This window comes from Strix aluco, chromosome 4 (assembly GCF_031877795.1).
Source record: "Strix aluco isolate bStrAlu1 chromosome 4, bStrAlu1.hap1, whole genome shotgun sequence".
NCBI lineage: Eukaryota > Metazoa > Chordata > Aves > Strigiformes > Strigidae > Strix > Strix aluco.
Window position 1 is genome coordinate 104,097,154 of NC_133934.1, and position 25,552 is coordinate 104,122,705.

The window sequence follows — 25,552 nt, forward strand, 5'->3', positions numbered from 1 at the left end:
ACTAAGAGGGTCTACAGAAAAAACTGAAACCGAGCAGCAGATGCGAAGAAGGAAAACACGCTACGAGGTCTTTTAGGATGGGGGGCTTCTTGTTTTGTTACACTCACAAAAGGGATATTTGGGACCCGAAAGATAGCGAATTACATGTATTTCGGGCTTGTCCAATACGAGCTGCTTAACTTGATATGCTTTATATATTTACAGCAAAGTTAATATCTAACTGCTTGCATTACCCATAATATTTACCTTCCTACCAACCGCCCCTCGGTGTCTCAGCCAGGCGCGCACCCCGCGCACCCACGCACACACACACACACGTGCGCGCACACGCACTTTCTCCTCATCTCCTGCTTTACAAGATTCCCAAATCGCTATACACAAAAAAAAAAAAAAGAAAAAAAAACAACAACCAAAACCCAAACCCAATCTGCGGTGAAGTGTGATGCAGCCTGCAGCTGACCTCTCGCCTGGGCAGTGAGGTGGACGTGTGCAGGAGAAACTGCGTGGCCGTGTGTGTGTGTGTGTGCGTGTGTGTGCTTGCGGGAGGGGGGCGTACGTGTAGAAAATTAAATACGGTCTAATAAAGAAAGTTAATTCAAACTACATGTCGTACACAATAAACTATCTTTTTATTTTGATTATAAATAAGGTGACTGTACTTCCCTTAAAATACAAGTACATAGGAAAACCTGGTAGAAATTTTTTTTTTTAAACAAGGTATTAAAACTGGACGCTGTTTAAATCGGCCGCATGTTCTATACTGTCAGCAGGTTCTTCGTTAATTTAATTCTAGTGGCGTTAGACTTTTACCTTCTTTCTCCTCCGTGCCTTTGGCATTTGAACTTCTACTCCCGGAATACTTTGATTTCTCTAGCAAGAAGTCTCTGAGGTGCCCCCCGCCCCCCCCCAATAATCGGGCTAATGAATTTGGACTCGATCCCTTCGCTCTCGAGTTGTGAATCCCACGCGTTTGCTTGTCACTTCTGCACGCTGAGGACTGATCCTGCATCCCGTTAACTCCCTGGTGCAGCTCCCCTCAGGGAACAGGGTCCGGGCCCTGGGAGGGACAGGGGCCTGACAGGGTTTGGCAGCATATCGGGTTGTTTTTCCATCAAGGAAAAAAAAAAAAAAAAAAGAAAAAAGAAAAAAGAGATGCGGGGAAGGGAAGGTCGGGAAGGGGAACCAAAGGGAAATAAAAAAAGAATATTCGTAATGTGTATAATTTATTAGAAGCTTCTTAGGAACTATATTTAAGCCAAATATCTACATAAGTTACAACAGGAAAAGGCGGCGTGCGCAAATAACAAACTGCCAGAGGATTTACGACGGGGCGATCAGTGTCCATAAAAAAGGTGGGGGTTGGTTTGGTTGATTGTATTTTTTTTTCTTTTTCTTTTTACAACAAAATATACAGGCTACTAAAAACTATGGGTTTAGTCCAACTTTTGACAGCATTATACAGCTACAGGTTCACATCAAACGTAAGGAGGAAAATAAAAGCCAAGCCTTTGATGACTCCACGTCTCCATCCGCTGGCCCTGGCGGCGGGGCTGGGAGGGGAGACCGGGGGAGGGGGGAAGCTGCTTCTTGTGTCTGGGTGACGCGAATGCGTTTTTTTGGGGAAAACCACCCCATCCCCCAAAATCTCTATATTTACATGCAAGTCCTAGATGCTGGCAAAGTGTACATCTGAAATCCAAGCCTTCGGACCATGCCTAGCGATGGTCCCCTTTCTGCAGACTGCTCCGTGGTAATTAGTCAGAATTTTTTTTAACACCCCATAGAACAACCTTGGGAAAAAAAAGAAACAAAACAAAAAAAAAAAAAAAAAGAAAAGAAAGACCCCAAACCATCAAGAGTAACACAAAACCGAACAAAAAAAAGTCTCTCTCTCTCAGAGGTCCTCAGAGAACCGCTCAGTAAAACGGGGCGGGGGGGGGGGGGGGGGGGGGGGGGGAGCGCGTTAAAAAAGAAAGAGAAAATAAAAACACCCAGTAGTTTGGACAGGACAGAGATTTGTGTGACTGGAAAATCTGCCTTTTTTTTTTTTCTTCTTTTCTTTTTTTTTTCTTATTTTTTTCTTTTGCTTTGTTTAATCCTTTCACCAGGTCCTACCGTATAGCAAGGTGGAGCAAGACATGGCAGTGCCATAGTCAGAAGTAGAAGAGTTTAGGTGAGACAAACTGGAGACTTGACTCTGCAGAGAGGAAGGGCTGGCCGAGTGCTGTCCCATGTCTGGAGACTGCCCCGCACTGTTTGTCTGGTGGCTCTGATGCTGTCCGAGGCTGTTGCCATTGGTAGCCACTGTGATCGTTGTAGCTGCCTGCTGCTGATGGCTCTGGATAGCTGCTGTGGGTGTGTTGGAGCCTGCTTGGCAGGGCTTGCCATCCTTTACAAGCACTGGCACCGCCACCCTTCTGGGAGACTGCTGCTGCTGGCAAGAGCCGTTCTCCTGTTGCATCTGCTGCTGCGCAGCCTTGTCTTTGGCCTGACGTTTCATCTTGTAGCGGTGGTTCTGGAACCAGATTTTGACCTGAGTCGGGGTGAGATGTATCATGCTGGCTAAATGTTCCCTCTCCGGGGCGGAGAGGTATTTCTGCTGCTTGAAACGTCTCTCCAGCTCGTAAACCTGGGCCTGGGAAAAAAGGACCCTCCGTTTCCTCCGCGGCGTGCTCTGGAGCGGGGCCATGCTCTTGCTCACGTCTCCCAGGGAGCCGAGGCTGCCCATGCCGCCCATGTTCATGCCCGAGGACGGCGCCATGAAGCGGGAGACTGCAAGGGAGAAGGCGGCACGTTTTAGGGGGCTCGGCCCGGCCCGGCCCGGCCCGGCCCGAGCGGGGCTCCGCGCTCCGGCGGCCCCCGCCGCCGCTCGCCCCCGGCGGGGCCCCGCGCAGCCCCCCGGCAGCCCAGCCCCGGCCGGGGCCTCGGGGCGCCCCCGCTCCCAAACAACGGCCCCGAGGCGAGCGGCGGGCGGCGGGACCCCCTTCTCTCCCGGCCCAACCTCGGTCAATAAAGGCGACCGCTCGCCCCTCGCCCTTGCCCCGGGGGTGACACCCGAGCAAGCCCCTGATGTGACAGCGCGGCGGGAGCGGCCGGGACCAGAGGGCTCCGCCGGCGCCGGCCGGGGCGGACTCGCCCGCTCCCCCCCGCGTCTCCCGGGACGCGGCTCCCGCGGCTCCGGCTTCCCCCTCGCCCGCCCGGTGCCGGGCGGCGCGCAGGCGAGCGGGCACCGCCGACTCGCTCCCGGGCCCCCGGGCCGTGCCGCTCCCGCCCCGCTGGACGGCGAGCCCCGGGCTCCCGCTCCCCGACATCGCGGGGCTTCCCACCCCTTCCCCCGCAAAAGCAGCCCCGGGAGCCTGACATGAAAGCAGCCGGGGGAGGAGGGACCGACCGGGCACGATCCTCGGGCCGGAGGAGGAACTGGGGGGGCGGAGGGGGGCGGGGGGGGGCGGCTGGGATTTGGACCGACTTTTGCCCTGGCGCGGAGCCCCCCGGCGCTCGCTGCCCGCGGTGCGGCGGGGCAGGTGCGCGGCCACCCCGCGTCGGCCACCCAGCCCCGGGCTGACTTACTTGAGGAGAAGCGGGGGTCCGGGTTGGTGCCGTACCATCCTGTCGCCGAAGCGCTGTTCCGCATGGTGTCCTGGTAAGGCGGGAGCTCGCTCATGTTGCCCAGGTTCCCATTGCAGTAGCCCCCCATCGTAGCATGGGAGAGCTGGGGGACCCCTGCCGCTGTCATATGGTAGGCGGCAGTCACTGTTCCGTTGTGGCCCATGGGGTGCTGCTGCATGGCCGGCTGAGAAACCTGAGACTGTCTGTAGGCTGACAGGGGAGCCCCCAAGTTACTGCCCTCCATGCCCACTTTCTTGTAGCTTTCCTCCAAAGGACTCAAGATGTCAGACACTGAGAAAGGAGTCGTATGCTTTGGGCTCATCGACATGATTCGGCGGCTGGGGAAAAAAAAAAAAAAAAAAAAAAAGGAAGGGGAGGCAAATCTTTTTTTTTTTTTTTTTTTTTTTTTTTTGCCAAATATTCTGGTGTTGCCTTAACGCCGATCTTGTTGGATGTACACGTAACCGAGTGGACGAAGTCCGCCTTAATTGGATTGAGTGGAGGCTCAGGGCTGCCTTTCGTTTGTTTTAGCCAGACGCCAGGTTTTAGGCTGCCACCAGAGGCGGGGCATAGGCACTAAAGCAACAAGACAATAGAAGCCTACATCTTGCCCAAGATAATTAGCTTACATGCTGATGACAAGGTAAACACCTTTAAGTTTTACTTGTCAGGATTTTTTTTTTATGTCTTTAAAAAAAGAGAGAGAGAGAGCGGGAGAAAGAGGGAAAGAGAGAGACCTCGTGAGCACAACTCATTTTATTTTTCTCGGGGGTGGCAATATCGTGGACGGGAAATGGAAGGCAAGGAGAAAAGACCCCCATCTGACTGGGTGAAAGGATTTAAAATCAGCTCCCGGGTGGCAAGGCTGTCAGCCCAGCCTTTGTGAGAGCTGGGGAGACAGGGCTGAATGCCGGCGAGCTGAAGGACCGAGTCCCCCTCTCCCCCCACTAAGTTTGGTCTGGCAGGAGCTCGGCCGCCGGGAGGGCAGCTCTCCGGAGGGCAGCCCTTTCTCCCGGGCCAGCGCTCCTGGCGGCCCGCGCTCCCCGCGCCGGCTCGCCCGGTACCCCGGCCGGCCGGCCGGCAGCGGAACAGCGCTCGGGATTTCGCATCTCGGGAACCTTCTCTATGTCTGCTCAGACCCCCAGTGCGAGACCCCCAGTGCGAGGACCGTTTCTCTCCCTAAACCCATAAGTTCCGTTCACCTAGGGATTTCCTCCCCCCCCCCCCCCCCCCCCAACCTCAGGGAGAGGCGGAAGATGCAAGTTTGCAAAAAACAAGGAGTAATTTAATTGCCCGGGGCGAGAGACCGCTATAGAACAGGTTAGTGCAAAATGTTGCTCGTTATTCTCAAAGGTAAAGCCTGTCACAGGCTCTCGTGGTCCCTCTGAACCTGAAGCTGCTTTCTAAGGTTATTTATACAGCACGGGAGCTGGATGGAGAAGACCTCTCAGGTCATCTGCTACACCACCTTGCCAATGAATTCCCTGCCGTTTCGAATAAACTGTAATTTCTGGCACTTTTGGATCTGCCCTCGGATCCGGTGTGAAAACAAAAGCGAGCCCATTCACAGCCACAGACACGTACATGCAGCCAGCAGCGAATGTCACTCGGGTCTTTGAAGAAATCGCCCAAGTCGTCTAGTGTCTCCAGAGTTTATATTTCGGGGTGTTCCCGGGCGGAGGAGAGAAACCTCCCCCGAGTGTTTCACACCCGGCCTACGGCCCTGGCAAACCCAATTTAATACAGCGATTACCTGAATATTAAGAAAATTACAGCGAAGGTACAGTTAACCCAGTGACTTTGAAGTGTCAAGTAACTATTTAGTAATTGCACTTGTAAATATGTTTGTGCTCGGCTGGTTCGTGCTTAAAAATGCAAAAGTGCACTTGCTACCCGGGAATAACTAAATATCTTTGTCTAAAGTGGCAGCATAAATAGCCGGTCGCTTTGTGACTGTGCTTGATATTAGTACATAAGGATCATTTTGCTTCAATTGGGAGGCTCTCATTCACTAGGCAAGAAACCGTTTAGGAGAAAGTAGGTTCCCGTATGAGAGTTAACATCCTTCAAGTGTAAGCCTCAGCCTTGATTACACTTTAGAGCTCTGCAAGAGGTGAGCTTTTCCACACAAATATAATCGGGGGAACTTTCCTTCAATCAGGCCTCCAGCTCTCCTACATCATCTCAGCTGCCTCTTTCGACACCAGCTCCCTCAGGGATGAATACCCCGAAGGGGGCTTGTTGGGAGTCTGCTGGGTCACCAAAGGCAGAGAAGGGCGACTTTGGGATAGAAAGGTGGCTGCTTCTACCTCTTTTCTTTCCAGATCTTTAGATCTTGTCTTTCCGGATCCCTGCAACATTTCTCTTCTCTCGCCCCACTCCCCCCCCTCTTTTTTTCCCCCTTTCTGCGCGGGTTTTTTCCTACAGAGAGAGACACTCGACCTTGCCTTGGTGGCTTCCCCTCCCCCGGATTTCTCAGGCACATCAGCTCCGTGCCTGTTTGACCAGCCTTAAAAAGGAGGGGGTGGATGGAGGGGAAAAAAAAAATTAAATATCACAGGATCCACCAAAATGACGCTGCGGTCGGCTCAAGTCAGAGACGAACGGCAGCGAGTGACCGCGCGATTTGTGGGGTAGGAGCAGCGACTCCTTTTCTCTCCAGGGAGTGCGAGATGGGGCAGCTGGGGAGGCCCCAGCGCCGGCTCCGGCGGCGGGGAGCGGCGGGGAGCGGGGGCGGAGGAGCCGCCCCGCCGCCCGCCCTGCGCCTTCCCGGGGGCGCCGCCGGCACGACCCCTTCCACCGCCGGCTGCGGCTGGGCGAGCTTATTTCTCCTGAGCGCAGGTTAAACCGTCTCCGAAACACTGCTCCAGCCCATTACCCCGAGCGAGTCCAGCCTCTCTGCGCGGGGTCTTGCCGAGGGCAGTTAACGCGGGGGGTCTCCGTTCCCCTCCGCGGGGGAGCGGGCTGAAACTCTCTCAGTTAGAAATACACCGTCGCGCGTCCAGGCACAGCTACGCCCCGCAGGGTCCGGGCAGCAGCACTGTTGAGACCCGCTAGATCGACCGACCTAGTGAAAAGGGAGCGGGTCAGCCTCTGCTCCTCCTTTCCCGCCCCAAATGAGCTATAACGGGGAGAGCCAAACCGCGGAGAAGTGGCGAGAAAAGCTTCTCCACTGCTGCCCTGTCCCGTCCGCTCACCCTTTTCTTTCAAACCGTCCACCCAAGCTTCGCCTGCCAGAGCTGGCCCCCCGCAGCCCCCGGGGAGGGTGGCCGCCCCGACAGGGTCCTGCCTAGGCTGCCTCTAGTGATGTGTTCGTTTACCTGGTGATGCTGCTTAGTAAAACGCTCGAGTTAAAAAGAAATGCTAAGGAGGAGAGCAGGAAAGATGAGATGCGTTTTGCCTGGTGGAAGCATTTTCATGAGAAAGGCACGGTCTTCACCCCGTGTTTGCAGAATGCGGCTACACGGACGTCCCTTCAATAGCTTCTGACCCCACACAATCCGTTTGATAACACTCGAGAGGTGGAAGAATGGGAGACTTTGTCAATCAAATGGTGCCAATCCCAATGGAAACGGTGCCACCAAGACCGCAGCACGTTTCCTCATCAACTGGATTGCGGGGGCTGGGAACTCAAGGATCAGCTTTTGAAAGTGCGCACAGGGCTCTCCAAAGACAACAATGTCTTTTCTATACGAGCTGCTGTGCCTCCCCAAGGGGAATCAAATGTGCTCGGCGAGCCCGAGCCGCCGAAGGGCTCCGGCTCTGCCTTGCCACCCGTTTCGCCGGGCAGGAGCTGCGAGGGGGGGGTGGGGTGAGGTGGCATTTCTGCCTGCTCCGGCGCCTAACTCGGCTCCTCGCCCCAGATTGCTTTTCCCCTCCTTCAGACACTTCCAGGTCCTGCGGTGGCTCCGCGCCTTTCCTCCGCCAGCGGAGCCCACGCAGGAGCGCGGCCCCGATTCAGCGCAGCACTTGAGCATGTGCTTAGGTGTGAGCGGCCAACTGGGCTGGCTGAAACCCTCGGGGCACCTGGGCTCGGAGGGCAGAGGGGAAGGACCCCATGCAACCCGCAGGCAAATCCTTTCTCAACAAGAGAGACACTTTTTAGGCGCAACTTTTTGATACAAAGGCATAAGGCGCTCCCTGCTCCCCGTGGGCCGGTTCACGGGTGCGTGTCTGGCTGCGCCAAGCCACCGGCACACGAAGCACCCCCTGCCCAGCGCTGCCGCCCCGCTCCCAGCGCCGAGGGGGCGGCCTTGCCCGCAGCCTGCCCGCAGCCCTGCCCGCAGCCCTGCCCGGAGCCCTGCCCGCAGCCTGCCCTGCCGCGAGAGCGGAGATCGGCGGCGGGGCCAGCCGTTTCTGGAGAAGTCTGAGTTAAAGGGGGCAAGAGCAGAGCTGGGACGAAGTCTTTCCTCTCTCCTGGTCACCAGCACAACTCTAACACATCCACAGAGAGATTTAAATTACCCTCCCAAACCCCTGCGCCTGGAACAGGGGCACCACCGAGGCAGCTTGCTGCAACTCTCCCTTCTCGACCCACCCTCAGCGAGATCATGGAAACTTCGTCAGTGATTTCTTGTGAGAGCCCGTGTAATATACCCCCTGTCCCCCTAGCCCCCCCAAAATGGAAGATGTGCTCAGCACACCGTGTCCAGAGCCCACGCCGGGAGGGAAGGAGGGAGGGAGCGGAGCGGTGCGGAGGTTCCGCAGTGGCCGGGAAGGGCGGACACGGGTGGCTGTCACCACCGGCCGCGGGCAGGGCGCCGGGAGCCGCTCCCTGCCCGGGGGGCACATACTTGGGCGTGGAAGGCAGGAACCGACCCAGACACGCTCCCTGCCAGCGCTCCCTAGGCACAGGGCGCTGGGGGGGGAAGAACTCTTGCTGTGACTCACCGGGACAATTCCCCGCCGTGGGAAAGCCCCCCTGCCCTGGTTATCTCGTTCGGGTGGGAGAAATCCCGCAACACAACGGTCGAAATATCTTCCCCTTCGTGTGGGAATCTTAAGAAAACAAGCGAAACCACCAAAAGCTAAAGCGAAAATCCTCACCCCTCCGCAGCGCACGCACAGTTGCTCCTCCAGCTGCTCAGGGCGTGGAGCATCTCGCGTCTGGGGTTTCTCGGGGCCCCTCCGCCCCCAGTCCCCGGCGGCCCCACTCGCAAGGCTCTGTGCGAGGGCAGCTGTCTCCTCGCAGCTCTTTCCCCTCCTTGCCCAATTCCTGGAGGACGGCTGAGCCCTCCTGCCCTAATCCTCCGACACCCCCCCCGTCTCTTCCTTTGCCGGGCCGTTCCCGGCCAAGAGGACCAGGGTGGGGCCAGGTGCGGGGTGCCAGGGCAGGGCTCCCGGAGCCGCCGTGCCCGGCGGGGGGGGGTTCCGCGGCACGCCTCGGCCCGGCGGCCGCACCGCGCCTCTCCGCGGCTGCCCCGCGTGGGGACCCGGGGAAGGGGCTGTTGTCAGGCAGGGATGCCCCGGTAGCCTGGGCTGGGCAGCAGCAGCACTCGCGGAGGGGTACGGGCTGGTGTCTGACCCCCTCACCCCGGCACCGTTATTATTGGCAATTAATATAACGTCCTCCACGTCTGCCTTCCTTAATGCCAGCGGACGGCCACCGCCGCCACGCTGTCAGCACGCACATACACGACTTGTCGTTGCCCTGAAGCATCTTTGATACACCCAAGCCAGAGGTGATTTCTGCGGAGGCTTTCTGGAAGGTGGTTGCTGAGACAATTCGCAAAAACTTCTTCTATAGAGATAGTTAAGAATATAGGCACGGATTATATAGATATAAATATGTACGTAAATACCTTTTTATCCGTACATACCTAAAAACAGAATCCTTCCGGGATCGATCTATTTCTGTGTTTTTAGATACAGCTATCAGTGTCTTATATCGGACAGTTTAGGAGGTATGTGCTTTCATATGTACCCCCAGGCATGCCTACACACCCTCGCGCGCGTGGGGTGTATACCTCCGGCAGTGGGTATGCATGAGTATATATTTACGCATACATTCATAGTCCTCAACCCTGTCGTCTCGAAGAGTTTCAAAAAGGAGCTCAGCTTTTAAGTGGGTCACCTCGCCGCCCTCCCCTGGCCGTCCCTCGCTCTCCCCCGGGCTCTGCCCTGCAGCGGCACAGCCAGGCCCGCGGCCGCGCCGGCGCCGGGGGAAGGGGCTCTCGGCTCCGGGGGGGCCGTACGCGGCGCCGACGGACACGCGTGTGCCCGTGGGTGCAGGGCGGAGGGGCGGGCCGGGAGCCGGCACCAGCCCTTGGATTTTTTTCCGCAGCCCTCTTCGGCGGCGGCGACGGGCGGGGAAGGGGCGCGTTGCCCGCTGCCCCCCTGGTTTGGTCTCGAAGCCCCCCCTTGCCCCCGGGCTGCCCCGTCGAGGGGCTGGGGGAGCTGCAGCCTGCTCTGGGCGCGCCGTGGGGCGGGGGCTCCGCGCCCTCCCGCGCCCTCGGGCCTGCGCAGGGCCGCGGGCCGGGGCTGGGCCCGGGGGCCCCGAGGAGCTGGCGGCCGGGCCCGGGGGCGCTCCCCCGCGCCCGCCGGGAGTACGTGCGCTGGCGGGAAGGCGACCTTTCCCCCTCGACCTTTCCCTGGGGGTAACCAAAGCTCCCTTTTATTTTCAATGTCACTTCGGAGTTTGCCTTTTGTTCCCCGCTACCTCTCGCTTCCAGGGATACGGGCGGCTCCCCGCTGGCTCGGGGAGGGGCGAGCGGTTGCAAAGATACCTCATTTAAAAACGACAATGGAGCCCTTTCGACCAGCCCGGGTGGTGCCCGAGCTTTATTTTCGGGCTGGGGGGAAGGGAATTGTTTGCTTTGCTTTTGTTTTCACAGCAAAACTCGAGGGCAAGTTACAGGAGGACTGCGAGGAGCCCCGGCCCTTCCTCATTGCCCCAAGGCACCGGGCAGGGCCACCCAGCCGAGGGCCGGCACACCCGCCGACATGCCGATGGCAGCCGGGGAACCCGCGCAAACTGCGCGGCTCCAGGCGAATCTGTCCGCAGCTGCCCTGCTGTCACTGACTTCGGCGTGGCAGAGTGCCCCCAAAGCCTTCTCCGCCTCCCCTCTGCTCCCCAGTCCGTGGCTTGGTCTGAGCTCCCCCGGGGGCTTTAATTCGGAAGGACACTGGCAGCTGCCCCGTTGCTTGGCTTTTTCTCCTTGGCAAGGGCAACCGCGGCGAGCTGGGGCGCTGCACTTGCGCGCCCGCGGCTCCCGCTGCCCGCCGTGCCCGCGGAGGGACGCGCCGGGGCCAGAGCCCCGCGGGCCCTGGGGGCGGAGGCGACCCACAGCAGCCTCCGCTGGCCACCGCGGGAAGTGCAGCGCCAGGCCCGGGCCGCGGCGGCTGGAGCTACCCTGGCCCCGCCGACCTGCTGCTGCTGCGGCAATTTCGCCATAACCACGACAAAAACAAATAAATGAGCAAAGAGAACGGGATTTTGTTCAGTCGTCCTCGTAGGAGAACGATGGAATTACGTGGATATTCGTCCGTCTTCACTGTGCGTGGCTCCAGATCTAGAGGGAAGGATTAGCTTCTTTTAATGTTGCTGCAGCTCCTCCTCAACATCCTCCCATAGACGTAGCTCGGCCTCTGAGCAGAATTCTTCCCCCGCTCCGGGAAAGTATCTGCAATTCGCCTGTTCCTGGATCAAGAGCAGCTGTTTAATAATTTGTGCCCACTCCAAGTGTTTGCTTTTGAGCAGCACAGTCAAACAGATTCAAATTGTGCTCTTGACAGTTCATGGTCGCATACACAAAAGATTCTCACTCAAAAACTGCCTGTTGGGAACTCTGCCTCTTCCCCATCTGCTTCCTACCCCCTGAGCCTGCAGTCCCCCCGCTGCAGTGTGGGGAGTGATTCTGCTCTTCTCTGAGTGTGGGGAGTGATTCTGCTGTGCCATGGGGGGCTGAAGTCCTCAGAGCTAAGATGAATCCATGAGCTGGCCTGGTAGGGCCAGACTGACCCAAGTGCCCAGCGTGAGTGGCAGGTGGATTTGTTTATTTCTCACGTGAGCCTTAAAATCAACATGTCCCCTGAGTTTAAAAAAAATAAAATAATCACAATTCATTCTGCCTTGATTTTCTTCTGTTCCTTTCCTGGGAGAGAGGACTCAGAGGTTTCCTAGGCAAAGAGGACCATTTCAGAAGCCCAAGGGCAATTCTAGGGATGTTTCAGAAGTCTCCTTTTCACTTCATGGGAACCAGAGTCTCTGGGAAGATCATGCCCTCAGTCTGGCTAGTACAACTGGTAGGTCTAGTTAAAAGCTGATGTAAAAAGCTGCAGCACAAAGGAAGCCATTTGTAGGGAAACTCAACAATGAACTTTATTGGTCCTGCTACCAAACCCATTAACAAAGCTATACACTCTGCAGCATTGTTTCCAGGCCTGGGTTTTGTTAACCAGCTACTGACATATATATGGCCCAGGGCGCTGATGTAACAGGTGCATTCCTCTTGCCAGGAAAGGGTTCAGTTCAGTTACCAGTTTCAGCTAGTTCAGTTTCTAGGTACCACTCTCAAGAGTTTCCTGCTGTAAATAGGGTCTGAAAAGTTCATTGTACAGTGGGATGTATGCATAGCATACATGGCAGCGAAGCTCTGCTGGGCCCATGAGACCTGTGTGCCACAGAAGGAATTTGACTACTCTAGCAACAGCTCTCATTGCCTCTAAGGCGATGGGTCAGACATCCTGGAGGCCAGATCAGGCTCCATCAGCTGGACTGCCCTGCAATGCTGCATCTTTCAAAGAGCGCTGTGCAACCAGTGCATGTGGCTCGCTCACTCCAGCACCAGTAGCACCTGTACTACCATACATAGCTATGGAAGCAGAGTTCCTCTCTTTAATGCAAGAAATGGAGATGGGGGATAGTGAACTACAACTGTTTGCAATACTGAATTACCACTGGGAGCAATGGGTGCCTGTGATTTTCTGTTACTGCACATACCCCATATCCTTGCTCAAACACTGGCATTTTCACTCTCTGACATTCACTCTGCGAAATATGTTTGTTTATATGAGCTTCACAGTGCAAAGTATGGGATCTGCCAGGATGTTTTTCTTGACAAGTAAGGTGAAGCAAAGGGTTCGTGAAAATGTTTCACCTTTTCCTTCTCCCAGGAAGAACCAGTAACCTGGCAAAGAAAGGACCCAGTTGGAAAGGGACTTTTGACCCACTCTTGCAGCTGTGTGAAGAACAGAGCTGCTCCTAAATGAGCTGCTCTTATTGTAATCAGCTGATGTCCACACCTTCCCCTGTTGCCCCCAGCAGCAACCTCTCTTCCCTTTGGACATGTTATTGATCCATTGAGTGGGATTCTTTGGCTCCCATATTTCTAGGGGATGGGTAGCACGGTTCCACTTGCAACTGAGTGCTGACCAAACTGTTTCACAGATATGACAAAAGATGGACTCAGCCTTGCAGAACCTTTCTTTCTGGAGTTGATCGGCAAGAAGTTCAGCTTGAGGTTCAGCTGAGTTGAAGGACTGAGAGTTAGAAAACAAAACCAAAGCCTGTTTGTATCGTGACCTAAAAAATTCACCCAAGAAGTTTCCAAGGGTCCAGAAGTATTTTGCTTTTGAATTAGAACAGCACTTTCTATTCAAATAAAAATCCTAAAACATGTGCTAAAACAAGTCCTTGCTATCATCTCTATTTTATATTTCTCCAGACATTAGTCATTAGTAGCATTCTAGTGCAGAAGAGCCTCCATGTAGCAGGACTATCTTCTAAATTACTTTGGATGATAGACATAATGAAGTTAAAAATTTCACTCATCTTTGCCCTGTCATAAATGAAAGCACATATTATATTCATTCAAAAAATAGCTAACCATAGAGTTAGGTTCAAGTTACATTTCCAATGTAGAAATGTTTATGCTGAAAAAGCCTAGATACTTTCTTGGAAGTAGTTTAATGATGTAAAATAGTCCATTAATGGATTTTGACTACTGTGCAGTTTTTAAAATAATGTCCCTTATAATTAGTTGTTTCATCATTCCTTTATGTGCCTTGCTTATTTCAAATTCCAGGGAAAGAAGACTGCTAAGCTGATATAATGAGATAATATCCTTCACTGGCATAAGTAAGGCTATGAGATGGACTGCTACCCACATTGGTAATTATACATGCTCCGTTTCCACAACTGGAACCAGAATGAATACTCTAAAGCATTTTACTGTCTCTGAATAACATTAACTGAAAAAAACAAGTGAGTAACTTGTTTACCTATTAGTATTGGAGGAAGCAACCTGAGCTGTCCTTAAGTCTGTGGAGTCAAACTCATTCAGTGAGCACTTAACGCAGGACTAAGGAGGAAAGCCATTTTGCCATCTACATACAATACTTGCTGTGCCAGCTCTGCCACCCCACAGGGTCCCAGTTTCAGGTTCTACATGCCCTGGGAAGTTGCCAGAAGGCAGGGAGAGCATCACAGATTTGTCCAGTTGTGAGACATAAGCTTTATAGGTGAACAAACTTGACGCTTCCCTCCCATCTTCTCTGTAGGATTTCAAAACACTCCATGAATATTAACAGTCTTAGGGTGAGAGATGGAAGCATTTTATGCCTATATTGAGATGGCATAAAAGGCAAAGATTTAGCTCATGGTCATATCAGAAATAGGAGGGTCCAATGTCATCTGTGTGCCCTTCTGGAAACCTGTTTTGACCAATGAATGGAGGCAAATCCACCTAGCGCCTATCTGGCCCCGCCGACCTCACTGGCACAGCTAGCACAGTTTACTGTTGAGGCTGAGAGGCAGGATTTGTGGTAAAAAGTACATGCACAGTCAGAGCAGCTCGATGCTGCAGACAAATGAAGCCCCCAGTGGTCCCTGTGCCTGCACCGGGTACAGAACAGCTGAAAAATGTCAAGAGGAAAAACATCGGGGTGACCCAGCAGCTCTGCAGTCCCTCCCGGTGGGGCTGCAAACAGGGCTGCAGGCTGTCGCTCAGGAGCGCGTACACTCTGCCATCGCCTGCCGGCAGGGGTCCGTCCTGCCACTTTGCCACCTGTGGCCCAGGACTCCCCTAGAGTGAGAAATAAGGATTGCATTTAAATTCATTGGGAAGAGTCTCTGATACTTAAAGCCTTTAAAGCTTGCACTGCAAAACCCATCAAAGAGTACTTGCTTTTCATTATTGCATTTTGGTGCTTTTTCAGTAAAAAAGCTTTGTCCTGAATGGCAGCCTGGAAACATCAAATGGAAATACATATTACATGAAGCAGGGGTTTCCAAACAGATCTTGCCTTGGGTACTGCTTGCTGCAGCAACCCTTGCTGCTGGCAGGGATGGCAGCTGGAGCTCTTGGTGTCAGCTGTGGCCAGGGCTCCTGACGGCGATGGTGACTGCCATCACTGACTTTCTACCAGCCCTACACCTCTGCCCATCCCACCTCCAGCTCTCCAGCCACTTGTCAACCCCTCCCCCAGCACTCAGATGCCAATCATAAGCTTCCTAATCTTTCCCCAGACACACTGTCTTTTTTTCTTTCTCTTCCTCCTATCCCACTTTCATCAGCTGACCAGCACAGGCAGTGTGCTGGCAAGAGCTGCCTTTGGTGACAGAGGCTGTGGGACAGCTTGTGTACAGGTATCAGTCTCACAGGTGAGCACCTTTCCACACAACACAGAGCAGTCTGAGTGCCAGCAGTATTCTGCAGGCTGCAGGATCTTCATGCCTAGGATAACTGTGAATAACAGCAGCCAGCCACTTCAGAAAAAAGAAAAAAGGTGTCTGAAATGTTTGTACCTCCGCAAAATTTTGGTTTCTGTAGAAACTTTTCACTGAATTTTGGATGCTCATCTTGCCATGGTCTGTTCCTTGAAAGGGATAATGCTTTGCTGAACGTGCAGCCCCTTGAATTGATGGGCTTCTCTAAATTTTCCTTTTCTGTCTAAGTCATTATGTATCCTGCGTTTATCAAAAATGGCTAGAAATGTAGGACTTTGCCTTTGTCTCAATCTGCATGTCATTCCTTTTACAAAGCTTGAAAATACTTTTCCTCTAGTATTTGTTCATTTTACTGTGCTGTGTATCCAATTAGACTATTCTGCTGCAGATTCAGAAATGAGAACGGTTCCACCTCCCTCGCACACAGCTCCATTTCTCTTCAGCTTCATTTCCCTCAGGGTCACTGTTAGGTGATGATATGCAGTAATGTCCCCAGTGAGGTGCTGTTTCCATTAGCTTTCCCCTTCAGAGGTGGTCAGAGGTCTGAATTCTTATATGATTTGTTTTCTTGGCTACTTAGAAAATAAGGTTCAGTTCTGATCCCGCTTCTATACAGAAATGATTTATTTTCAGGTATTTCTTCCTTTTCCAAAAAGACGGTGTCTTTTACCTCTGGTTTTAAAACAAAAAGTATGTTTTGGTGGGTGATTTTTTTAATCATCAATCCATACTATTTATATAAAAATGGTTATAAAAGGAGGAAGGAATCACATGGTGGAACATAGCATGCACATCCATACATCCCTATTAAGGCCACAGAAAATGCTCTCAGATACATCTACATGAAATGCAGTGAGAAAGCGAAACAATACCTCCTCCTGTGGAGCACAAAGGGTTTTCCGTAGATGGGTAAATGTATAAGCTCCATACTAAAATGATGCAGTCAGTTCAGTAGATGTAATCTTTGCTGAATCAAACATGATTCAATATCCACCGTTCTTTCAGTTATGCTATTTTCGCAACTGGGTGTGAGGGAGGAGAGGGGATGACAAACCAAGTACAGCAGGTTCCCATTCTTCCCTCAGTGAAGCGTTCTTTTAAAGTCTATATTCTTTTAAGCAATGAAATGGCTTTTTTTCCTGATCATGAAATTCTGTCATGTGGGGGCGCTTCAGTGCCTTGCTGCACTTTAGCTCACAAGAGTGATTATTCCCTTAAATTAAATATTACTTGGTAGCCTTATATTGCTCTTCACTTGAGGTCCCTGGTAGGGCTTTGCGAGAGAACCTGGATACAAATGGCCCTGTCATGGACCTTGAATAAACTGTTGTGGAAATGGGTTTTGAGACAAATTAGGGCTAGTATCTTGGGAATCTGTGACCCAGAAGTTTGGAGAAGGGGTTTAGACATCCAGTAACAACTGGAAAATCAGAATTATTGCTCATATAGTCAAACCTATAAATAAGCATCAGAGCTGGGGTGAATTTCAATCACTGGTCCTATTTCTTTCATCTAGTTTTGTTGATCTTTCTGTGTTTTCATTGTATATTTCCTATAGTTATCTACATTTAACTAGGTAAAGAATCATAGATAGATATTATACTGTAATTAAAGCTGGCAAGTTTAAAGCTGGATTAAACTGTATAATTTTCAGCAGAAAATATATTTTTTCTGAATTGGCATCTTCTTTTCTTGAGAAAATCTAGTTGAAACTCCTTAGGGGAATTGCTTGCCCACCCCTGTCCTGCAGCTCCTTAGGTGGATGACATCCCCAGGTGTATTGTTGATTACAGTCTGATGTTATCAGAAGTTGAATTTTCTCTCCCACAAATCTTTTCTCTGCTTCAATACAGAAGCAAAGCAAGTATCAAAGGTCAAGGCTTTTTTCAGAGACAGAAATTTCACCAGAACTCTTGATGTTTTGATAAATGGTCTGTATTCAGGATAAGTGTCAAATTCTTCTGTGAGAGAGAAATTTCAGTTTGCAGTCATCTCAAATTTAAATATAAAACCCAATGATCTGAATTCTTAAAATTGTTTGTAGTAACTAAAAGCCCATGAGAAAACCTAATAGTTCTCTTCCTCCTGGGGAACAGAAAGCTGTGGAAAATAAACTCTCAAACAGTCCATCTGAACATCAAATGTTTAGCAGAAGCCTGTTCCATTGCACAAGCTAAGTAGTTAACACAAACTTTTTCCTCCTGTATGAATAACTGATGTTCGTTTATGTAGTTTATGAGAGTGAGAATGGAAAAACAGTCATGTTCTTACCACAGCAGGACTAACTGGGTCTTATTTAGCATCAGGAATTTATGACTGCTTTCCAGGCACTGAATGGTGTCTGACCTTCCTTTGCCAATCAATGTCCACATTTGTTACCTGTCAGAGAACAAGTAATGACATCATTCTTAGCTATTAGGGGTTTTTGTATCCAAAGCTCAGTGTGGCTTTGATTCTTGCCCTAGAAGATATCCAGTTGGGAACAGGTGTATCTAGGAAACAGCTAGAATCAAATTTTAGGCAACAGCTATAGATACCACACACTATTCATCTGCGTTTATAGATACACTTATGATCTGGACTGCAGAACTCTTTTGAGCACAGAGTCTGATCAAGCCATATAGTTTCATTGCATTAGAAAGCCTCCAGATAATCATTACACTGAGCTGACCACATTATTCATCACTGTTGTGGCAAGACTAAGGCGTTGCCAAAGTCAGGAATCCTGCTTCTCCTAGCTGGGCAATAGCCCTTGTTTCCCAGGGGATGTTTCTGAGTCTTGCGAGCTTACCTGTGATACAGCACCAGAGACTGTGGTGGCATTTCAAAGCTCAGTTAGAAAGTGTGCATGTCTTTGCTCTAGCAGACCCAAGATTTTTTTGGACATATCATTCTATCTCTACTGATTTAAAAATAATTGAATAAAGAAGTGATAACGTTTTCTTTTTAGCCATTGTTCCCTCCACACATATTTGTCTTCTTCAGTCTTTTTTATAGTATTATTGAATGATATACTATACAGTGTCTCCATATGAGACATGCATGTTATGCTTTTATTTTGTGAACTAGACCATTCCGTACCATCACTTTTAAACAGAGCATTGTGGAATACTTTGGGTAAGACGACCCATAGCCACACTATAAACCGTCATAAAACATCTGCCAGCTTAAATTTACTATTGCAGTACAAAGCTCCTTTGTTTCTTGTTTTCAAGTCAACAGCTTCAGAGATGCATATGTAAACATCTTCTCTCTTTTTTCCATAGGAAATGTTTTCCATCAAGTTTTACAATGGTATTATACACTATAATGTCTCATTTTTGATTGGTTATCTAAATGAATGCTAGGTAAAGCTCTTCACTTTCAAACCTTCACATCTTTATGTGCACACGTAACTTCCACTGATCTCACAGAGTTGTGTACACACAGAGAAAGGGTAGACACATGGTAGTGGCCACCACTGCAACTGACAACATGACAATTCTTTTTGCTTCTTTCTTTAATTTTAAATGCAACTCATCGAATCAATATTAAATTTCCTCTCTTTGTGACTGGCTCTTCGTTTATCTGTTATTTTCTGTTGCTAAGCCTCCTTCTTCCCTTGTCATCTGCATGTATGGGTGTTCTCTCTCTTGGTTTCATGTCAGAGAGCTGAAGAGATCGAGTCATAGTCCAGGAGAAGACAGTTTTGTGACCATGAAGGACACACAGTTGCAAAGTATGTTTCTATTCTAAATCCAGCTGCATGTCCACTTGTTGTAAGAAACCCACAGAACTGATGAACCAAGGAGAAAAGGAGTCAAGAGCAAGTGTCACGTATAAGTAAAAGCCTTTTTTAGAGGGACAGATTTGTTTTGGCGGCTCAACGGCTGCATGAGTTACTCAAAGGGCCTCTAAACGGTCTTGCAGGTAGAAAGTGTGGACATTTTTCTCCAGCCATTTGTGCAGTGGAAGGGACATGCTGTGCTAGGAGGACTCTGTGTGCTGAGGTGGGCTGAAGAGGGGAGGGAGCATTGCAAGCTGTGTCTCTCTAGCATCCACTCGTCCCCAATGTATAGTTACATCAGATTTGAATTGGCTCCAGGTGAGGTAGCTGCTATTTGTGTCCATTCACCTTTATTCCAACTCAGTTGTAAAACTGGATCATAAATGGCTTATTGTCCCTCTCGCACAGTCTGAGAGGCATGTGACAAGGTGAGGAGACGGTGTGACTGACTCTCAGCCAGCAGCTTGATGAAATACAGCTTGTAACAGAGGCTGCCATGGGGACTTAGGGGAGGATGCTCCTTTTGCTTGTTGTTTGTGAGGCCAAGATTTTCCTGGGGCATGGGGAGAAAATGTGCCTTTTCTATTGGTCTGGGACTTGACTTGATGTGACTGAAGCTTTCCTTGAGTGTTTGAATCCAACACCAGAAAAAAAAATCATCTCCGGTATCCACCTACATGATAAAGTCCCTCTCAAAGTGATTGTATGAGAGAGGAACACGGAAGCTTTATACTTTTAAATAATCTATATTCACATGTTTTTTTCAAGGTTAGTTTCTTTCTGGTAATCATTTCTTTAAAATTCATTCTTTCCACATCTCATTTCTTTTCCACATCGTGTGCTTCATTTTTCTCTTCAGAAAAGGGCAGGTTTACTTACTCTCTATCCATGTGCATAGCAGAGTCAATGGAGTCTGAAGGGTATGTGGCTGGAATATAACTGTATTGACTTCTGTAGTTACTCCAGGAGTACTTGAGAGAAAAGTCAGGGACAAGTTATTTTTAACAAAGCAAAGCTTATTGTCACAATTGTTTAAAGCTTTGTGGTACAATATAGGCTGTGTCAGACAATGTTCATTTTTTTAAAAATACTCTTTTATTGTTTGCAACCTCCTGCTAGCTGAGAACTTTGATATTTTGTTGGATTTCTCCTTCTCATCACTCAGTTTTGCAATTATTTTCTCCACTAGGCCAGACTAAGAAACTGTTCTGAATCACTGCATCTGGTAGCTCTGATGGTCTCCTGTGACTGCCTAATTTATTTGTGTACTTATAGATGAATCATAAGAAAGAGAAAACAAACTTGAACTCTGCCGTTTCCACTTGCTCAAATATATAATTTTAATGAGCAGTAAATTTGCTGGAAAATGCAGTACCAATTTTCATATTATCTATGTGTGAATTGCACAAAATAACAGGACTAGGCAGACAACCTGACTGAGCTGTCTCCTTTTTAATTGGAGTAGAGGACCAAGATTCCTGAGGGCATTTGAATGAGCTTACTAGCCCCAAAGGCTGGTGCCTTCGCCTCATTGTGCCTGTTAGACAGCACCTCACTTCATTGTTGGCCTCTTTTGAGACCGTTGCTCTGCTGAAGATGATATACTGGCTGGAGCAGGGGCAACTAGAGGCCAGTGCAACAGACCCTCCATCAGATGGTGCAATCATGGTCACCCAAGTGTCTGCCTCAGTTGTGTGCTTTACACCCAGTAGTATAGCTCCAACAGTGGAGGACTGATTCTTCCTTCTCTCGTGCTTTATCTTGTCTTGGATGGGTTTTTAATTGCTTTCCCTGAGGGTTCTCCCCGCTCCTCCAATTTTTCCAATGTTAAAACTACTTTTTTCTTTCTAGCGCAAGCTGCTGCTTTTATTCACACATTTCATTATTACATCACTTTTAGCCATGAATACTCTGTCTCTGTCACATTTTTATGCTACAAATTCCTGTTTTGCCCTGTTTTACACACCTACATTGTGAGGAGCTGACTTACCCTAGAAATACTTGCTTCCCTGTATTGCCTAAAAAAAGCAGTTTACATGGCTATCTTTGAGTAGAAATCCACATATTGATATCTCCAATTAGGTGTGTTGAATCTAGTTCTTTTAGTCATCACCAGCATTCTTACACAATGGCTGCTGGGGGGCACAGCAGTGTTTTGAAATTCTCTTTCTCAGAATGGAACTGCCCAGGGAACCAAGTGCTAGCCCTTCAGTCCTTTCTCCCTGCTCATCTCTGCTTTTTTGGTCAAGATTAAAATTCACTCCCTTTTCTCACATACCTTTATTTAAAGCTTCCTTACCTCCTTTTTTTTTTTTTTTTTTTTTTTTCCCCCCTCATCTAGGAGCAATGTAGCTTTTGAAATTACATGCATTGGCATGGTATATCGCTGTGAAAATTCACACCCATCCTCCCTGCCCTTCTATTACTCATTCTTTGAAATAAAAATGCAAAACTAATAAAGAAGATTCCTTTCCTGAGTTTGTACTTCTTAATTAGCACATTTTTTTCTAGCTTAGATGGCCCTCCTGCTGTTCACAACATCAGTAAGACAGCTATAGCGTTTCTTTAGTCATATAGCATAAGAAGTATTTGTTGGACAGCAAGTTTCAGTGAGCACTTTCTGTCCACTGTTAATGTATGCAACATCAAGGAGGACAATATGAGTCATCATCCCCATTGAATAGCCTTGTTCTGGGCTTTCCTCCCTTCCTCCAGATTCTGCACCTTCTGTTTTTCCTAGATCAGTTTCATGTTTTTATTTCTATCTCTCCAGACTCCTTTAGTCTTTTCATATTATATATCTGTACAACATGATATCCCCAGCGAAGGATGGGAACATTTCCCAGGGAAGAATCATCTGCAAATGCCATCAGTGTGTTTCTAATCTTTTTTTCTAATCACACTAAAGATATTAAATAAAATCAGAGCTAGCTTTGGTTTCTGTAGGAACCCTCTAGGCACCTTCCCCAGCTTGTCACATTAGTGCTTATCATTTCAGTACAACAGCTAATTTATAACTCATATGTTAGTGCTCTTGAAGAAAATTAATGTAACAAAACACAATTCTAGCCCTTTTGGAAGCAAGGGTGATATTTGCTTTAAAGAAAACTGACTGCAGTCCTTCATGCTTCTTCTCCCACAGATTTCACTCGCTCATGTTCTCACATCCACATACTCTCAAACACAACAGCACATGTGTTCCCAGGATCAGTTGTGTGTGACTAGGAAGATAAAGATGACTAGCTATTGAGTCTTCACTACATCTCTTGCATTCCTCTTTGTTGGTGACAACAGGCAGGATTTTGGATGGGTTTATTATACCTTTTAGGATCAAACTTATGATATGATCCCTTGACTCTAAACCTTGCTTACTTCATCCTTCATAAACCTAAAGTTGATGTCTGTTGTCTTTGGGTATCTTTAAGGATACAGCCCACCTTCACACTGAAGTAGTGGCAAAAGGAGGGATTCATGTTGTGTACCATAACTTTTTTACCTCACTCTCCTGCCATCAGAGGTTTGTGCTGTGGCCTTACTGGAGCACAGACCTTCAAGTCTTCATGCAAAAATCACATTCCTCAAGGTTTACCAGTTTGACTGCAGCTGATCGTGTCCTTGGTAATCAATGGAGGTACCTCAAGGGTTATTATCTTATTGGCCTGTAAGTATGGCTACTTACATGGAATTTTCAAAGTTGCCTCAAGCAGTAATTCAGGGATTTCCATTTATTTTTCTCATTGTGGGCTTATTTATAGGTTATGTTTTGTGTGTAATCCACTTCCTTTTATGGAGCTGGTCAACAAATGCTAAATATGATTTGTTTATTCCAGAGGGACGTCTAAAAATTTCAGCCTGAATAACCAGTCATCTCAGACTCTAAGTTAATGTGGCACATTATCAAAGCACTCAAATAGAGAAGGCCTCATCCTGTGCAGTTTGATTTTGGTAGAGTGACTGAAGCATACTCTAAACATGGGACAAATACGTTCTATATCTCAATGGTTTTAGAGTTGCGGTCTGTTGAGCTGAATCAATTACAAATGGAGGGTCATTCAGAGACAGCAAAACATTTAAACTGTAATTTCTCATTTTGCAACAATGAGTCAAATAGCACTGCACAAGCTCATCTTCTACATGTTTTTGTTCAATGTCTATGGTTTTTAGCACTGGTGGTGTTAGCTATGAACATGTTACATATTTATTCTATTTCAAGGTCAAGATTTCCTGAGAGGATAGTGATATACAAATAACTTACATTTGATATGGCTGGGTATTCAAGCAGCAGTGCTATTGTAAGTGATAACAAAAGACAAAACATAAGTCTGATACTTAAGGCCAGAACATGTTGTTTTTTGAATCTTTTGTAATAATATGAAGGAATAGAAATTTTATCTTCCTTGAAAAAAATCTTTATTTATCTGTATGTTTAGGTCATTATATCAGCTTTACAAAATGATTCAAACAGCCTTTGCAACAAAAGACAACACATTACTACAGTTTTAAATTCTATTTTTTTTATATACATTAGTATCCAGAGGTCATTGTTTTCTTGTCAGAGAGAAATCTGAAGCACTGTATCTTGTGTTTAATTATAAGATCCCTATATGTCAGTAAACAAATTCTGACCTCACTTAGATGATGGTTTAGGGCTCTTTTTTTTAAAATGGTTGTTTGAGGGTTACTGCTGTCATTTTGTTAATTCTGTTTGTATTCATTGTTTGGATTGTAAAACTTAAAGTCTGGTAATGTTGATGAACATTAGCGTGCACATACACTTCTAAATTCTTTGTCTTCTGCTAAATTTAGAATTTCATAGACAAGCTAAGATAATCCATACTAGAAAGACCTTGTACTGTATATATTTTTTGTTCTATCATGTAATCTCAGCTTTACGTGAAGCCATTAAATAACATTAAAAATTTTAAAGGATTTTTGTATAATTTCCTCCATTTAGGGCTGCTTTATGCCCTGAAGTAAAGCCCTTTCTAGGGGAGGGGATCAGAACATGTTCATGGGGCTGCAGTGCTCATGAAGCCATGGTGGATGCCATTTTACTGGTCTCATATTGTTCCCAAGTGTGCTGGGAAAAGCAGTCATCAGTGGAATTTCATTCAGGTTCATGTTCAAAACCTAGCACAATGCATTGGAAACAAAGGCTTCCAAAACCTTACAGCTCAATTCCTACCCTGTTCAGTGAGGAAGGATAAAGAAGGAGCCATTTTTTCTCCTGATCCTTTTCCTTCACTTGTGCTCCCAAGAAATACATTTGTTGAAAGTTCAAAGGCAAGCATTAGGCCAGCCAGTCTGTGCAGTAATTGGAGGGTGCAGGAGAGAAAAGATGAGGCAAGACCTGCAGGAGGATACTCACAGATCAGAGTCAGCCTGCACAGCAGAGAGGCTGGACAGCATCAAGGGATAGTGTTGATAACACAGTCATTGCTGAGCAGTTCTTACACAGCGTCAAGGCCTTTTCTGCTCCTCAGCCTGCCCTGCCAGCAAGTCAGCTGGGGCTGCACAAAATACTGGGAGGGGACACAGCTGGGACAGCTGACCCCAGCTGACCAAAGGGATATTCCATACTGTATGATCCATGTGATGTCATGCTTAGCAATAAAACTTGTGGCGAGGAGTGGAGGCTAGCCAGGGCTGCCACTACTTGGGGTCTGGCTGGGCACGGGTCAGTTGATGGTGAGCAATTGGGTCTTTTGCATCACTTGTTTTACTGTGTTTTTTTTTTCTTTTCTTGCTTACTGTGGGGTTCTGGTGGGGGGGTTTTCTGTTTTTTAATTTTAAACTGTCTTTAACTCAAGCTATGAGTTTTCTCACTTTTAGCCTTCCAATTCTCTCCCCCATCCCACTGGCTGGGGGAATCAGCAAGTGACTGTGTGGTGCTTAGCAGCCTACTGGGGTTAAACCATGACACTAGTGATGTCACTTCAATGACTCAGAAAAAATGGTCTAAACAAAGACACTGACTAAAGACATTAAATTTAAGCATCTTTCTTACACAGCATAATGCTTAATTTAACATTTCTGCACTGAGTCACGGAGGGGTTCTTGGGTTTGGTCAATCAGTGGTCTGATATCGTATTCATTGATCTTCAATGGTGCATTGCTTTTCCCATTCCTATAAGCACTTACAAAGTACAGGAATGTAAGAAACCACCTCCAGTCTTCCAAATGGGAAATGGAGCCAGTCCCCATGTTTCATTTTCCTCCCATCAAGAATGAACTCCAGCTCCAATAGACCTATTCTCTTATTTCAACAAGCTGCCAATAAAGAGCAGATCTGCAGTGGAAGCGTTAGCAATATTCCCACAACAACGGACAAAGAAGACTTGCTGCTTTTGCTCCATTGCAATAGATGATGTGTGTCCCCAGCATTTACCAATCTCTGGCAAATCTTTCCCTTTTGGCATTAGTGTGCAGCACTGTTGACAGGGCCACACTCTTGCTTCCATCCACAAGCTGCCTGAAGGGCTAGTAATATTGCATGGGGAGCAAGGAAA

At 48.6% G+C, this 25,552-nt stretch overlaps 1 protein-coding gene across 1 annotated transcript; it reads right to left on the minus strand.

Annotated features, from left to right (window-relative positions):
• Positions 1-1,954: 1,954 nt before the first annotated feature.
• Positions 1,955-8,708, minus strand: NKX2-1 (NK2 homeobox 1). The gene is made up of 3 exons (XM_074821550.1): positions 8,656-8,708; positions 3,571-3,947; positions 1,955-2,772 (listed from the first exon to the last, which is right to left on the minus strand). The coding sequence occupies exons 1-3, from the start codon at positions 8,706-8,708 to the stop codon at positions 2,102-2,104; spliced, it is 1,101 nt and encodes a 366-aa protein (XP_074677651.1). The 3' UTR covers positions 1,955-2,101.
• Between the last annotated feature and the right edge of the window lie 16,844 nt (positions 8,709-25,552).

Bases quoted from the DNA above. Each gene is read 5' to 3' on its own strand.
- NKX2-1 (XM_074821550.1), bottom strand. From the start codon at position 8,708: ATGCTCCACGCCCTGAGCAGCTGGAGGAGCAACTGTGCGTGCGCTGCG. The intron at 3,948-8,655 runs GTGAGGATTTTC...TTTTTTCCCCAG, and splicing joins TGTGCGTGCGCTGCGGAGGG to CCGCCGAATCATGTCGATGA. The intron at 2,773-3,570 runs GTAAGTCAGCCC...TCTCCCTTGCAG, and splicing joins GGACCCCCGCTTCTCCTCAA to TCTCCCGCTTCATGGCGCCG.